The 16,993-nt window shown below is 39.2% G+C and overlaps 1 protein-coding gene across 4 annotated transcripts in view; it reads right to left on the bottom strand.

The window, feature by feature from the left end:
- TRIP4 (thyroid hormone receptor interactor 4) overlaps nucleotides 1–16,993 on the bottom strand; it is a 68,212-nt gene that overhangs the window by 27,242 nt on the left and 23,977 nt on the right. For all 4 annotated transcript variants that reach the window (XM_029952021.1, XM_029952020.1, XM_029952022.1 and 1 more), the window contains 4 exons: nucleotides 13,967–14,096; nucleotides 11,200–11,415; nucleotides 5,447–5,573; nucleotides 1,904–2,091 (listed from right to left, as the gene is read on the bottom strand). In XM_029952021.1, the coding sequence (XP_029807881.1) occupies nucleotides 1,904–2,091; nucleotides 5,447–5,573; nucleotides 11,200–11,415; nucleotides 13,967–14,096 (661 nt within the window). The remainder of the gene's footprint in view (nucleotides 1–1,903; nucleotides 2,092–5,446; nucleotides 5,574–11,199; nucleotides 11,416–13,966; nucleotides 14,097–16,993) is intronic.

Here is a 16,993-nt window from a genome sequence, read left to right as displayed (position 1 = left end):
CTTCACTGGAGTATGAACCCTGTTCTCTAGCTTTTCCTGTCATCAGAACAAAGACAAGTGATCTCTTTCAGGTCCTATTTTTTACCTGATCTCTGTAAGTCAGACTTGGATCTTTTACTAGCCTTGTGACTTCCACCATTCAAATCTTACATTTTGAAGGCATCCAGATGGTTCCACAATAAAGGAAATCCTTGTTCTTTGAGTCACAGGCTAACTTTTTCCTGGAAGATCTGTTAATTGTTCTCTAACCTAACAGAAAAATCCTCACCGACACACAAATCTCTAAGAATAGTACTTTTGTAACTATTACTTAATAGAATTTAAGTAAATGAAAATGCTTGTCATCTTCACTCTTTACAATGCAACAACATTCATTTATATTTTCTAGTAGTTTCTAAAGGATTATGTTCTTTATAGATAATTAAACAAGTTGAATAGTTTGAAAGAATCTTTAGGTGAAATAACAATGCATTCAAAAGAATTTAATTACTCTCCAAGGATTACAAAAAGATATTCCTGGGGGATGGGGGATTGGCAAAATGAGGGAAGGAGAGAGGGAGACACAGGATTTCAGTTATGGAATGAGTAAGTCATAGGAATAAAAAACAGAGCATAAGGAATAAAATGATATGGTAATAGCAATATAATGGGACAGATGGTAGCTATATTTGTGGTGAACATAGCATAATGTATGTAAACTTGACAAATCACTAAGCTATCTACCTGCAACTAATGTAACATTGTGTGTAAAATACACTAATAAATAATAAATAAATAAAAAGGCTGTTTCTCTTTTAGTTCCAATAAAATAAAATAAAATACCTTAATAATAGACTCCTACTACACTATTCTTACAATGGGAAATAGGGAATTTCTCATATCCTTCATTTTCCAATACAGATGAAATAAAGTAATGCCAGGCACATAGCAGGTGATCAATAAGTGATGAATAAGTCAGTATCGTTCTTCCCTCCACATCAAATAACCTGAAGGGTTATTGGGAAAATAATCTCACAAATGTGGTGGAACTACTCATTTTATTTCTGTGGGATTAGTGATTGTGGGCTGGATGTGGCTTATCCGTACTTTTCAGTAACAAAATCTGAATGATATAGATCCAAAACAGGATGAGAGAAATGTACACATTCTGATTCTCTTATCAGAGAGCAATCTGTTTAGTTCTCCACTTTGGAAGAGGGAAAGACACCCAAATTGCAGAAAATTGAATGAGAAGAACAGATACCTGAGGGTTTAGCTGCCCAGGAGCAGCATCAGATTCACATGCATTTGTTCTAATGGCACTACACACATGAAAGCAATTACAACCCAACGCAAGAAGGCTTACCCTTCAAGAAGGGAGAAAAATGGCAATGCATCTTTAACGAAGGAGAGAAATCGCAGCTAATAAGGAAAATACTAGAGCAGAAATGATTGATCCTAAATGCCAATAAAAAAATCTTCTTTCAAAGACAAATGACTGAAGCTTACATGCTAAGAGTATAAAAAATACTTAAAAAACTTGAACTCAAGTTCCATCTCTGCTACTAATTAGCTTTTAATTCAGAGAAAGCTACTTTATCTATAAAGTGTCCTTACGGAAGTGTCCTCATTTGTGCAAGACTATAATAATACTGGGGGGGGGGGGGGGGGGCCTGACAGTGTGAGCAGGGGAGGGTCAGAGAGAGAGAGAGAGAGAGACACAGAATTCGAAGCAGGCTCCAGGCTCTGAGCTAGCGGTCAGTACAGAGCCCGACGCAGGGCTTGAACCCACGAACCGTGAGATCCTGACCTGAGCCAAAGCCGGATGCTCAACCAACTGAGCCACCCAGGCACTCCCATAATTCTAAATCAAGTATATGTCACTGTAAAATCTTCCACTGGCAAGATTCATTTCCGTCCTTACCTTTTGATCCCTCTCACAAGCAGTGAAGCCCAGGGCTGATGCATAGAGAGGCACCAGCCACCATCAAAGCCTTCCTGAAATTCTTGGTCTTGGATTCGCAACTGGTGCCGAGAGGAGTTCAACTCTAGTTCTGATCCTGCTGAATGGAAAGCCTTCTTCTGTGAGACTGCACCTGTCTGGTCTATCCACTACACAAAAAAGAAACCAAATATATAGTTCTGTCTGATAAGGGAAGAACCTGGGGTAGGTATACAAAATGAGATGAATGCTAACAATGAAGAAATCATACTGGTCACATTTTCTTAAAGTTTACCCCATTTTTGTCTGAAACAAGGACAAAAAAAGGTAGTAGGTATAAAGTCAGAAGGAATCATAGATATGATAACAAGGTCCTATCTTAAAAAATAATTAGAATGCTGATCTCCATATGTAGATTCCTAATTTCAGCAAAAACATAACAAGCAGACCAAGTATAAGGTCTGTAATTACTTCTACTGTAAATTTATTAATGATCTATACTGAATTCTGGACAATTTCCCAATGTAATTCCATTAAATGAAGGTTCCACATTTTGGTCCACAAACCTTTCATGTGCTTAAAGGCAGAGTCACATGCTGGTACAATGATAAAGCCAATCAGATGCTCTCAGGGACAGCAGTTCTGATTGTTGGATGCAAGACATATTCTCTTACTCTGAAGGGAACAACTTGTCCCTTAAAAGAAAGGATGGAGCATTACTGAAACAAGCCCCCCATTACATGAAGAGAAAAGAAAATTACAGGACAGAGGTTAATACAGGAAACTGATGTGTCCTGGCAGTTCCGTCACAGAACGAAAAGGTTCACGTTTGTTCCAGAACAAGAAGATTGAAAGGCTCCAAAATTAAAAAAAAATAATAAATAAGGCTTTAATAAGATGATGAAATTTTGGGTTAATTGTCTTAATTTTTTGACTTGTTTGGTAATTTATAGGGGGAAAAAACTAGAGTGGTAGTTTAGAGACTCTAATCATTTAAACTCGAAAGGTTTGTTTTCTCAACTATAAAATGATGGGGTTGGACTAAATTAATCTCTAAGAACCTTAATGTAATAAAATTTTATGGCTCTAATCAACTGCTTCATTATCTTAAAAAAAAAAAGTTTATTGAGTACCTGACCATGTGAAAAGCACATGAATCATAAAAAGGATACAGTTCCTCCTTCCAAGGAACTTATAATCCTAGGAGAAGACAAACATGTAAATAGATATCCAAAATATAAAGCAGAATTAAGTAAATACTACATGGGGATAGAAGTCCTTAACTGGGAATACAGAGGAAGGACTCATCAATTACGGGGGAAATAAGGGATTTCATAAACGCATTGGTATTTGAAGAATTCTGAGGCCCACATTCACTGTTTTATCTCTACCACAGTAATGGTTTATATTACCTGTTTCGCTATTCCCACAGCCATTTTCTCAAATTAACCTCTTATCTTTCACTAATATTATCACAGAGCCTGCTAACTGGTCTCCCCATCTACATTTTTAGGCTTTAAATAACTCTCTACTGCCCTACTAGTGTTCCTACACTAACCTGGGCCCTTGTCATCTCCCCCCCTACTAACTGCAATAACCTTCTTAGCAATTTCCCTGCTTTAGTCTTACTCCTCCCTCCAATCTGTTCTCTATACAGGCATGGAACTCATGCAATCTTCTGCTAAAATTCTTTAAGGACTTCTTTTTTCCTACTTTGAAATAAAACCAAACTCCTTAGCATGAGACATAAGGCCTTTCATGGTAAGATGTTGCCTAGTACTGGGTTGAGTAGTATCCCACTTAAAATTTATGTCTACCCAGAACCTATGAAAGTGACCTAATCTGGAAACATAGTCTTTGCAGACGTAATCAAATTAAGATTAGGTCATTCTGGGTTAGGGTGGACCCCAAATCCAATGACTGCTGTCCTTATGAAAAGAAAGAACACACAGAGACAACAACAGGGAAGAAGACCATGTAAAGATGAAGGTAGACATTACAATGATCCTACTATAAATCACGGGATGCGTGGGGCCAGCAGAAGCTCTAAGAAGCAAGGGAGCATTCTCCTGTAGAGCCTTTGAGGGGAACGTGCGGCCCTCTCAACGTCTTGACTTTGACGTTAAGGAACTGTGAGAGAATAAATTCCTGTTATCTTAAGCCAACGAGTTGCGATACTTTATTATGGTTGCCCTAGGGAACTAATACACTCACTAGTACATCCCAACTTTTTTTTTTCATCTTAGCTTCTAACAATACTTAATTAGTTCTGGTTCTACCAAACCTACAGTACTCCTAAGCTGCTGAACCTTTGTACATGCTGTACCTTCTATCTGGAATTTTCTCCCTAGATTTGTCTCATTGGAAATTGTTATTCATCCAAATACTATTTCATCTGTGACTCCTTTAGGGTGTTTATGAACTCTTTTCTAAAGTCCTACTCTATGCACAACATGTGTCTATGATTGCACTTATTTTTTAATTGAAATATAATTAACATATAGTATTATATGCAACTATTTTAAGGAATTCAAATTATTTGTTTTCAAACATGTCTCCCCACTAAATCCTTAATGATAGGAGCTGGGCCTTTACCTTTTAATTTCCTAGCACCTGGGAAAGAAGCTGGCATACGTAAAGTGCTGAATGAGTATCTCCAGTTAGGCTGTTTAAAGCACTGCTCTTACTGCATCTCTTTGCCTAAGAACCTTCTATGGCTCACATTTATTTACAAAATAAAAATATGAACATTTTCTAAACATTTAAAGTTTTTAGTGATTTGGTTTTACTTACCTAACCTTAGTCTGTTTCTCAAGTAATCCCTTTGATAAGGACCCTCTAAGCAGCCTAAATTCATTTATCCATAAATATACAGGCCATGTTTTCATGTACCCATGCTTTATTCCTACAGTTTAGTCTGCTTGGAATATTTGTTTCCCCCACCATCCCCAAACACTCATTTTCTTGGATATTTAATGAATGTAGCTTCCCTATAAAAGTCTCTTTTGTTCTCCTCAACTGGAAGTGGTATTTTCATCATACTTTGTTTATATCTCTATTTGTATTAGAACTGCTTATGTGAATTTTCCCCCTACTAGTCCATGAGTTCTTTGAGGATAGAAGCAACATACCGTTTATCTTACTACTATGATTGCACATAATAGATGCTCAATGTATGATGGAAAAATGAATGACGACAATGAATGTATTAATTTAAAATACCGCTCTATGGGACTACCCATATTCTATAAAAGGTAAAGAAAGGACATTAACAAAAGAACCATGAAATTATTGTCTCAGTCTCTTACTTAACAAAACCCTCTCTTGGGAAATACCCAGAAAACAGGCCAACCTATAAGAAGTATTGCAAAAAAAAAAGGAAAACACTGGGGACAGAAAGTAAAGTTGGTGGGTGTGTTGAAAGAGCAGATTAATATCTAAAGCTTATGAAAGAGACACACTTGAAAGGAGAAATATCTGGGCCCAAACTCCTCTCATTACCAGTTAGAGCAAAGGTCCACTAACCTGGGGAGGGGACTGGTACAGGTTGGGATTCACCAGAACTCCCAAAGGCTCATCAGAAGATCTATCCAATTTGGTGAGTGGTTGGTTCAAGGTTCCATTGGCTATTGCCTGTATTGTCTCATCTAGTCTGTGAGGACAAACCAAAGGATGCAATAATTGGTAATGTTCTATGCTCAGAATATCCTTACTTACCACAACATAAAATCCTTCAACAATAAGAAAATTTGAAATTCTAAGAGGGGTCCTTGGATAAACTTTCTTACTCCCCATCACCAACTTCCTTCTCTTCACTCCAAGAATCCTAAAGAATATGAATTAGTAAAAGTTCTAGAACACTAATAGGTAGGGCACACTACAATCATTCATCTTTTTTTTTTTTAATTTTTTTTGAGAGATAGAGAGAGACAGCACAAGCAGGGGAGGGTCAGAGAGAGAGGGAGACACAGAATCCGAAGCAGGCTCCAGGCTCTGAGCTAGCTGTCAGCACCGAGCTAGACGCAGGGCTCGAACCCACAAACTGGGAGATCATGACCTGAGCCGAAGCCAGATGCTTAACCAACTGAGCCACCCAGGTGCCCCAATCATTCATCTTTTAACAAGATTACTAAAAATGCCAAGATTAGAACAGCTGCCTAGAAATAGTCTGACCCACAGAAGAGTATTTATTCTACAGCAGCCTATTTACTCAACATATTCCTTTATTCCTCTGCACACTCAGGAATCCTTTTCCACTCCTCCAGGCTGACCTAGATTCTATCCTTGCTTCAAGGCCCAGAAGTTTTAATGAGGCCCTTTACTCGCCCAGCACAAAAGTGACTACTCCTTTCTCTGGAGTCCTGTAACACCTACTATTAAATAGTCATCAGGGCTCCTGGGTGGCTGAGTCAGTTAAGTGTCCATCTTCAGCTCAGGTTATGATCTCACAGTTTGGGTTTGAGACCCACATCAGGATCTGTGCTGACAGCCTGGAGCCTGGAGCCTGGAGTCAGCTTCGGATTCTGTGTCTCCTTCCCTGTCTCTCCCTTCCAACTCATGCTCTGTCTCTCAAAAATGAATACATATTAAAAAAATTTTTTTAAATAAACAATTATCACATGCATCCCATGTTATCCTGTGCCCATGGTTTGCTATTTATTTTGGCTCTAAATTTACAAAAGAATGTGACGATTTTCCATTTAGAGAGTGTAGAACTAATCCTACTGGTTAGTAGGAGATCACAGGTCTTACAGGAACTGTACCTTATTCTACCTGGGACCTCTGCGTACCTGCTGCTGTACTCCATGCCCCTGCCAGATGCTTGACACATGTTTGTGGATAACGATAATTCTGAGGGACAGCATAATGAAAAGATTTTTACCAGTAAAAAAGACCAAAGATATTTGTTAGGAATCTCTTATATGCAAGGCAACTTATATAAGGTGTGGAGAACAACTTCTTGCCTTCAAGAAGCTTTGAATCTAAATGGCAGGTTTAAGATAGCTACGAAGGTGATGAACAAAACATGGAAGATACAGTTGTTAAGTATGAGAGCGTTATTACAATGATTCCTATTATCATCCCATGTGTTGTACCAAGTAGGTAGATATTTCAAAGGTAAAGATTGTGGGAGAGATTTCCAAACCAAGGAAAAAGAAGAAACACAGGCATGAAGCTAAAAGAGAGTATGAGAGAAAGAAAGAAGAAAAAACCAAGAGTTTTTTTTTTTTATTTTGTTTAATGTTTTTTTAAATTTATTTTTGATACAGAGAGAGACAGAGCATGAGAGGGGGAGGGGCAGAGAGAGAAGGAGACACAGAACGGGAAGCAGGCTCCAGGCTCTGAGCTAGCTGTCAGCACAGAGCCTGATGCGGGGCTCGAACCCACGAACGCGAGATCTGACCTGAGCCGAAGTCAGAGCCTTAACCGACTGAGCCACCCAGGCGCCCCAAAACCAAGAGTTTTTGAAGGAAAAGGGAATGTAAATAAAACAGGGTAGGGACAGTAGAATCTGAAGGAAGGAAATAAGTTTGAGATATAATAAATGGTAAGTATATCTAGAACTCTAAAATCTATAAAAGAATACAAATAACTAATCAATACATTTTTAGAACATTCAGACTTACCAGCATACAACAAAAAGCAAAGAAATGTGAATAAAAATATGAATAAAATTTTGATGAAATAAATAAATTTTTCATGTGTCAGAAGGGCAAATATTTTTTAAATGTTGAGAACGGGATGAAGAAACTAGCATCTTACTATCTGGTTATAGCTGGTAAGTCAAAAAGTATGCATAATTTAAGATACAATTTAAGATACTGTCCAATTTCACTTCTAAAGGGCTACATGTACCTTTTTTATTGACTATAAAAATAACATTATTATAAAGGCAATTTATAACTGGAAAATACAAATTAATGGGAAAAAAATGAAAAATTCCTAAACCCATCTCCAAAAAATAATTTTACTTTTTTTCTTTATATCTATGTATCACAAATATAATAGGTAAAATCAAATAATTATGTTGAAGCTAGTGGCAGAACTTCTTTTATAGAGAGAACAACCTTTGTTTAGGAAAATTCTACGATGGATTTGGCAAATCCTAAAGAGAAGGCCAAAACCGAACTTTGTGGAAAGCATTACTATGTTTACCAATATCCAAGTGTGTATGGGGGAAGGGGGAGAGAGAGGAGGGAAAGAGAAAGAAAGGGGGGTGGAAAGGGAGGGAGGGGGCAGAAGAGAGAGAGAGAGAGAGAGAGAGAGAGAGAGAGAGAGAGAACGCATTTCCAAAACAGAAAACAAGATCCTGTGCTTTCTTTTCAGTGCTATGCTGGAGCCAATACACATATCTCTGAACTCTATGTTCAGTGACTTCATGTTGGTAACTGGAAATTGGCCATGATGGGAATTTTTCATTACTTCATTTTTTTGAGCAGTTTTAGGTTCACAGCAAAATTGAACAGAAGGTTCACACATTTCTCATATACTCCCTGCCTCCATACATCCATACCTTCCCATTATCAGCCATTCCTCACTTGAATAGTATATTTGTTAAAATTAATCAACCTACATTGATTGACACATCATTATCACCCAATATCCATAGTTTATATTAGAGTTCACTCTTGGCATTGAGGCTGTACCATTTTAAAAGTCCCATCCACAGTAAGAGAGCATATCCATTTTCCTATACTCACGGACTATGCATGCAATATTTTATATATGTGATTTTTTATTTCACCCAATTTAATGACATATTATGTTTTAAAATCTGCATTTCCCTTTAACTAGTTGAACGTTTTATTTATTTATATTGCTTAAAGTTCTATTTAAGTAATCTGTACACCCAACATGGGACTTGAGCCCACAACCCCAAGATCAAGAGTCTCATGCTCTCCTGACTGAGCCAGCCATGTGCTCCTAGCCGAATTTTTTTTTTAATGTTTTATTTATTTATTTTTTTAATACAGAGAGACAGAGCATGAGAGGGGGAGGGGCAGAGAGAGAAGGAGACACAGAACTGGAAGCAGGCTCCAGGCTCTGAGCTAGCTGTCAGCACAGAGCCTGACGCGGGGCTCGAACCCACGAACATGAGATCTGACCTGAGCCGAAGCTGGAGGCTTAACCGACTGAGCCACCCAGGCGCCCCTAGCCGAGTATTTTTTAAAAAATTTCTGGGGTACCTGAGTGGCTCAGTCATTTGGGCTTCTGACTTTGGCTCAGGTCATGGTCTCGCAGTCCATGAGTTCAAGCCCCATGTCAGACTCAGAGCCTGGAGTCTGCTTTGGCTCTGTGTCTCCCTCTCTCTCTGCCCCACCCCCTCTTGTGCTCTGTCTCTGTCTCTCAAAACAATAAACATTAAAAAAATTAAAAAAAAATAATAATAAAAACCAAAAATTTCTATTGGCCACTGTATTTCTTCACCTGCAAATGGTCCTTAGCCTTTGCTAATTTTCTACTGGATTGTTTGGTATGTTTCTTTTAATTTCCAGGTCTTTTTTTTTTTAAACATTTATTTATTTTTGAGAGACAGAGAGAAAGAGCATAAGCAGGGGAGGGGCAGAGAGAGAGGGAGACACAGAATCCGAAGCAGGCTCCAGGCTCTGAGCTGTCAGCACACAGAGCCCGACGCAGGGCTCGAACCCATGAACCGTGAGATCATGACCTGAGCCAAAGTCTGATGCTTAACTGACTGAGCCACACAGGTGCCCAAGGAGGTCTTTACATACTAAAGATCTTCCTCTTTTGACTTAAAAATGTTTAAAATACTGTCTTGACTTGGTGGCATTTTTTTACTTTATTTAAAATACCTCAGGCAACTGGGTGGCTCAGTCAGTTAAGCGGCCAACTTCAGCTCAGGTCATGATCTCATGGTTTGTGAGTTCGAGCACCGCGTCGGGCTCTGTGTTGATAGCTCAGAGCTTGGAGTCTGCTTCAGATTCTGTGTCTCCTCTCTCTGCCCTTCCCCTGCTCATGCTCTGTCTGTCTCTCAAAAATAAATAAACATTAAAAAAAAAAAAACCAACCTCGTATTAGAGACACCTGGGTGGCTCAGTCAATTAAGCTTCTGACTTTGGGTCAGGTCATGATCTCAGTTTGTGTGGTAAAGCCCCACATCAGGCTCTGTACTGATAGCTCTGTGTCTCCCTCGTTGTCTCTGACCCTCCCCCATTCGCACTCTCTCTCTCAAAAAAATAACATTAAAAATTTTTTTTTAATATTTTGCCTTGTCTTCTGGATTTTGTTTTCTTGCTTAGAAAGAGTTTTATTATGGGATGCCTGGATGGCTCACTCAGTTAAGGGTTGGATTCTTTTTTATTTTTTTTAATTTTTTTTTAATGTTTTATTTATTTTTGATACAGCGAGAGACAGAGTATGACAGGGGGAGGGGCAGAGAGAGAAGGAGACACAGAACTGGAAGCAGGCTCCAGGCTCTGAGCTAGCTGTCAGCACAGAGCCTGACGCGGGGCTCGAACGCACAAACGTGAGATCTGACCTGAGCCGAAGCCGGAGGCTTAACTGACTGAGCCACCCAGGCGCCCCAAGGGTTGGATTCTTGATCTCAGCTCAGGTCATGGTCTCATGGTTCATGGGATGGAGCCCTTAATCCCTGAGTCAGGCTCTGTCCTTAACAGCACAGGGCCTGCTTGGGATTCTGTCTCTCCCTTGCTTTGCCTTTCTCCTGCAACCACACACACACACACACGTAAGCTCTCTCTCTCTAAAAATAAATAAACTTTAAAAAAAAAAAGAGCTTTATTATATCAAGATTGTATCTGTATTCTCCTGCATTTCTTACTTTCTTTCTCATCCTTTTACTTTTTTTACATTTAACTATTCAGTCAAACTTATTATCACAATATGGTTTGAGGTAGAGATCTAATGTCAATTTTTTTCCAAGCTGATGGCCAACCATCCTAACATGTATTTAATCCTTGCCTCACTATTTAGAAATGCTACCTGTTTCAATTACCAATTTGTATAGATACAAACACATACACTGCAGGTTTTGTTCTGGATTTCTTTATATTCCCATGCCCAAACAGCACCTCATTGTTTTAAAAACAGTTTTTTTTTTTTTATCAAACTACAGTAATTATCTAGAAAAGTTCCCCTCACTGTTCATTTTCAAAATTTTCTTAGCTACTCTTACATGTTTCTATTCCAAATAGATTATTTTTAAAATCAACAAAAATAACAGATCCATGAGAGGGAGCAAATCCTTTTCAGACAAACTGCCCCCTGCCAGACCCTTTCTGGTGCTGCTCACTTACTTGCTGTGATACACTGCTAGAGGATTTTCATCTTCCACGATCTTCCTGCCTGCAAAGTCAATGGTGATTTTCTTAGAAAGGCGAGACATATGTCGAAATTCTCTCAGCTCCTCCTCTCGCTTTTGCAGGGTTTCCCGTTCAATTTTAGACAACCACTGGTTAGAATCACTGGCAAAGTAATCTGACTCATCATCAATGACTTGCGTCCTTCGAATACTAAGGAGGAAAAAAGGAGAACACATGTCAATTGGATTACTTGTTGACAACACAGGGACTTGATTACCAGAAAACTGTTTTAAAGTAGCTTACTCTTTTGCTATCCTGAAAATTATCTCAAACATAGATGCTCAAACACCTTCCAAAGTCAGGTCAAGCTCTGCTTGGTTCCCAGCTTCTGCATGTATCTTATCCCCACGGCAGGCTCAGCTAAGCTCCTAAAACTAATCTCACCTTCAGGCAGAAAAAGACACAGCCTCATAACCCTAACCCACTGTTCCTCTACCTTTTTCTCATTAGTCCAGTCATAACTGGGTTCCCACCTTGTTTTGCTGATTCTGAATTCATGTCTTGGCAGTTTACTCAAATTCCTAGTCCCTCGACAACTGGGGTCTAGTCGATTCTTGCTAGTCCCAACTGCTGCCTTTCCCTTAGAAACTAAGGAGTTCCATCCTGGACAATTTAAGTCCCATGGCCTACTCTTAGGACATCCTACTACTCTACTGCTATACGTCAATTTCTACCCCCTGCCCCCCAACCTTATCACTAGTCCCTCACTAAAACACTATGTCAAATTCCAAGATATGTCAATCAGACCCATTTCTAAGATCATATAGACAAAGAAACTGAGATCTTGAAGGAATTTTAATGACCCAATTCTCTCATCTTATAGGTAATGAACTTGGGGTGGGGCTCAAAGAAGTTAAGTAACTACTCCTAATGCACAAATCCAGTCACAACTGAATCTGTGCCTAATTACAGATTAGTGATATTCAAAGGCATAGGGAAATACTAAAATCAGATTCATACACTGATTTCAGTTTTTCAGGACACAGCTGGAATTATACAAGTTTTAAAGTAGACTGAGAGTGGGGAGTTTCAGAGAGCTCAGGAGAAAACTGGTTCTATATGCGAACCTAAATAATGAAACTAGTACCCTGGAACACACAAGAAAAGGGGCAGTATCAGTGGAGAGAGACCCTTTTCTAGTTTCTATTTACCAAGAAATGTATTCCAGTGCTAATTCTATTTCTAATGATAAAGTTTTACTGAGTAGGGCTAGAAGTGATACTTAAGAGATTAAGAGTGGGGGGGTGCCTTGGGTGGCTAAGTCAGTTGAGCATACCACTTTGGCTCAGATCATGATCTCACAGTTTGTGAGTTCCAGCCCCACATTGGGCTGTCTACTGTCACTGTGAAGCGCATTTCAGATCCTCTGGCTACTTCTCTCTCTGCCCTTCCTCAACTCACACACTCATGGTCTCTCTCTCTCTCTCTCTCTTTCTAAAATAAACATTTAAAAAATAATAATAATAAATATTGAGTGAATAGGAGTTACAAACCTTGTGATGGGCTAACTTAAGAAATAGTTTCAAGGAGCCCGGGTACCTCAGTCAGTTCAGTGTCTGACTTGATTCGGTTCATGTCATAACCTCATGGTTCTTGAGTTTGAGCCCAGTGTCAGGCTCTGCGCTGACAACTTGGAGCCTGCTTGGGACTCTGTCACTCCTTCTCTCTCTGCCCTTACCCTTCTCTGTCTCAAAAACACATAAATTAAAAAAAAAAAAAAAAAAAAAGCTTTCAAAGTTAAGTCTGATTTATAGCAAATGGTTTGGAAGTATGTCTAATCAAAGGGTTATAATGCCAGGAATAGACTCCTAGGTCAGTTATAATAAGAAATTCAGGGTTCTCCAAGGACCCTCACAGATTCTCACATGGCCATTTAAGAAATAAGTGTATAAGTCCTAATGAAACATTTTTTACCACTAACTGGCTTTTGATACATATTTTGTCCAAAAGAAGAAAAAGGTGAAAGAGAAAGAAATAAAACGTGAACTAACAAATCGTTAAAACTGTCTCCTACAGAGAAGTCAATGGACTAAATGACAAAAGTGTAGGAGGGTAAAAGCCTATTTAGGGGCTTTTTTTAAGTAGGCTTCATGCCCAGTGCATAGCCCAACATAGGGCTCAAACTCATGACCTTAAGATCAAGACCTAAGCGCAGGTCAAGAGTTGGACGCTGAGCTGACTGAGCCACCTACATGCCCTGAATTTAGGGACATTTTAATACAATGATCATTATATCAGAAAACAAATTTAGTGTTAAAGGGAAGGGGAAGGGTAAATCAGGCCTTAACAGGGTATGACACTATCTACCCTCTCCCAGAAACAATTTCTCATAGATCCACCAGAGCCCGGCACAGTGGTTTGCATGCGGCAGGCACTCTAACATACGATGACTGATGGAATGAGTGGCGGTGAGGGAAACAACTGAGGAATTCTGTCAACCAAATCAACTTTCTGGCGGTATACTAGGATCTGGCAAAAATAAAAAATGTTGCCGAGTGAGATACTCCTCATAGGAGCCTATCTTATTCAAACATGAATTCAGAAACAAGATGTAGGCCTCCTATGTAGTGGAGCTCTTCTTTTGTTGTGAATCTTTCATATTTCACTGTAAAAAGGCATCAAGTTCCAGAATAATATTTTAATAGCCAGGATATGCAGACCAGTCTATCTGTTAGCAGTTGTTATTCTAACCACAACATACCTAGTTCTGTCAAATTCTAACAGTTTGTCTTTATGCTTAATAGCTTTCTCCAGACCAGACTTAAATCGTAATTCTTGATGAGGAAGAAGGTCCTTGGTAGAGATGTCCAACTTTCCAGAATTCTCCGCCCCTGAAATTCAATAAGGAAACCAAATGGTATCAGACTATAATATAAATTAGTTGTATCACTGTGCAGCAAAGAACAAAATGTCAGAAGATCTGGCTCTGTTCCACATGGCTGACAGCCTTCATTTAAATGAAAAACAAACACACAGGCCAGGCTTAACTTATTAAGCACCAAGCAGTACTCCACACAGGATAGGTGTTCAGGAAAACATTAGGATCTATTTCTTCCCATATGGAAATTTGGGTAACTAAGGGCACCAAACTGTTAAAAAATATAAGAATGCCATGTAAAAGAAAAGTTTTATTGAGTAAGGTTGACTATAGCCTTTAAACATACTCTCAGGGGTACCTGGGTAGCTGAGTCAGTTAACCATCTGACCCTTGATTTTGCTTTGTAAGTTCAAGCCCCACGTGGGGTTCTGTGCTGACAGTGCAGAGCCTGCTTGGGATTCTCTCTCTCCCTCCCTCTCTCTGCCCTTTCCCTACTCGCAATCTCTCTCTAAAAATAAATAAACTTAAAAAAAATACTTTCACATAGCAAAATTAAAAACTAAACAATGGAAGAAATGGAGTAGAAATTTCAGGAAAGGGACAGAAATGAATACTGAAGGGCCCTGCGGGGGGCGGGGGGGGGGAGGCTCAGTCAGTTAAGTATTCAACTTTGGCTCAAATCATGATCTCACGTTTCATGGGTTTGAGCCCTGCATTGGGCTCTGTGCTGAAAGCTCAGAGCCTGGGGCCTGCTACAGATTCTGTGTCTCCCTTGCTCTCTGCCCCTCCCCCACTTGTGTTTCTCTCTCTCTCTCTCTCTCTCTCTCTCTCTCAAAAATAAGCTTTAAAATTTTTTTTTAAATGTTTATTTCTTTTTGAGAGACAGAGAGAGACAGCGTGAGCAGGGGAGGGTCAGAGAGAGAGGGAGATACAAAATCTGAAGCAGGCTCCAGGCTCTGAGCTAGCTGTCAGCACAGAGCCTGACGCGGGGCTAGAACCCACGAACCGTGAGATCGTGACCTGAGCCGAAGCCGGATGCCCAACCAACTGAGCCACCCAGGCGCCCCAAAATTTTTTTTTAAAAAATACTAAAAACTTATTAGATGCTAAGCCACTTAATATGTATTATTTAATTCTCCCAATACCTATCTAAGACAGTTTATATTATCTTTGTTTTACAAAAAAAGAAACTAAGGTTCAGAAACAATAATAAACTTACTAAATTTCAGTTAGAAATTAGAAGGTAGAAACAACATTTAAACTTAGGTCTAACTCTAAAGCCCACACTCATTCCTCAGCCCATGTGTCATCTCCTGCATGACAGCAAACCATAAGCCTATATATACCAGAAAAGAGCCATAATTTATGATAAAGCCAAGATCTAAGATGCATTAGGAAAACAATGAGGCTATAATGAAGGATGACCTCATGCTTTCAAACTCCAGGCCTGTTCAAAGTCCTATCAAAAATCTCTTTTAAGATTAAAGGAGAGGGGTACCTGAGGGACTCAGTTGGTTAAGCATCGAGCTTCAGCTCAGGTTATGATCTCACAGTTTCCGGGTTTGAGTCCCACTGGGCTCTGAGCTGAGAGCTCAGAGCTTGCTTCAGATCCTCTGCATCCCCCTCCCCACCTCTCCCTGTTTGCATGCATGCACGCATGCTCTCCCACAAACAAATGTTTTTAAAAAAGATTAGAGAGAGAGAGATTCTTATGTTCTGAACATAAGAAAGACACTTAGAGGGCACCTGGGTAGCTTAGTTGGTTAGGCTTCTGACTTCAGCTCTGGATATGATCTTGTGATTCATGAGTTCAAGCCCCACGTCTACTGGAGACTGGAATCTACTTTGGATTCTGTGTCTCTTTCTCTCTCTGCCGTTCCTCCACTTGTACTCTGTCTCCCTCAAAAATATACATCTTAAAAAGTTTTTTAAAAAGACAGACATTTAGAAATACCTTTTCTCATAATACTGATCTTAAAGAAATCCTAACTGAAAAAATTTATGGAGATAATGCTCAACCTCTTCAATAAAATAATAACTATAAAAATATTTGAAATGTCAAAATTCAATAGTGACAGGTTTTAGTCACTATGCTATTGTAGACTGGTATAATATTTTGGTAAAGTAATGTGGCAAATACATTTTAAGTGTCAAAAAACAATCATATTAAAGACAAATACCATGATTTCACTTCTGTGTGGAATCTAAAAAAAAAAAAACAAAAAGCAGAGACAAATGCATATATACAGAGAACTGGTGGCTGCCATAGGGGAGATGGATGGGGAGATAGGGAAAAAGGGAGGAAGGGGGGTGGGAGGTACAGGCTTCCAGTCATAGACTGATTAAGTTATAGGAAAAAAAGGTACAGCACATAGCATGTAGTCAATGGTATTTTAATAGCATCATAATGGTGACAGATGGCAGGAACACATGTGGTGAGCAGAGTATACATATATAATTGCCGATCACTAAGTTGTATACCTGAAACTAATATAACATTGTGTGTCAACACTACTTCAATTTTAAAAAATCATATTCTTTTTTTTTTTGTTTTATTTATTTTTGATACAGAGAAAGTCAGAGCATGAGAGGGGGAAGGGCAGAGACAGAAGGAGACACAGAACTAGAAGCAGGCTCCAGGCTCTGAGCTAGCTGTCAGCACAGAGCCAGACGCGGGGCTCGAACCCACAAACGTGAGATCTGACCTGAGCCGAAGTCAGAGGCTTAACCGACTGAGCCACCCAGGCGCCACAAAAAAATCATATTCTTTAAAAAATAAATAAATAAAACTCAAATTCTTTGGGGTGCCTGACTGGCTCAGTTGGTGGAGCATGTAACTCTTGATCTCAGGGTTGTGAATTCAAGGCCTACAGTTGGGTTACTTAAAAAAAAAAAAAAAAAAAAAAAAAA

This window comes from Suricata suricatta, chromosome 9 (assembly GCF_006229205.1).
Source record: "Suricata suricatta isolate VVHF042 chromosome 9, meerkat_22Aug2017_6uvM2_HiC, whole genome shotgun sequence".
Classification (NCBI taxonomy): Eukaryota; Metazoa; Chordata; class Mammalia; order Carnivora; family Herpestidae; genus Suricata; species Suricata suricatta.
Note: the sequence above shows the minus strand (reverse complement) of the source record. Positions and strands in the feature narration are given on the sequence as shown.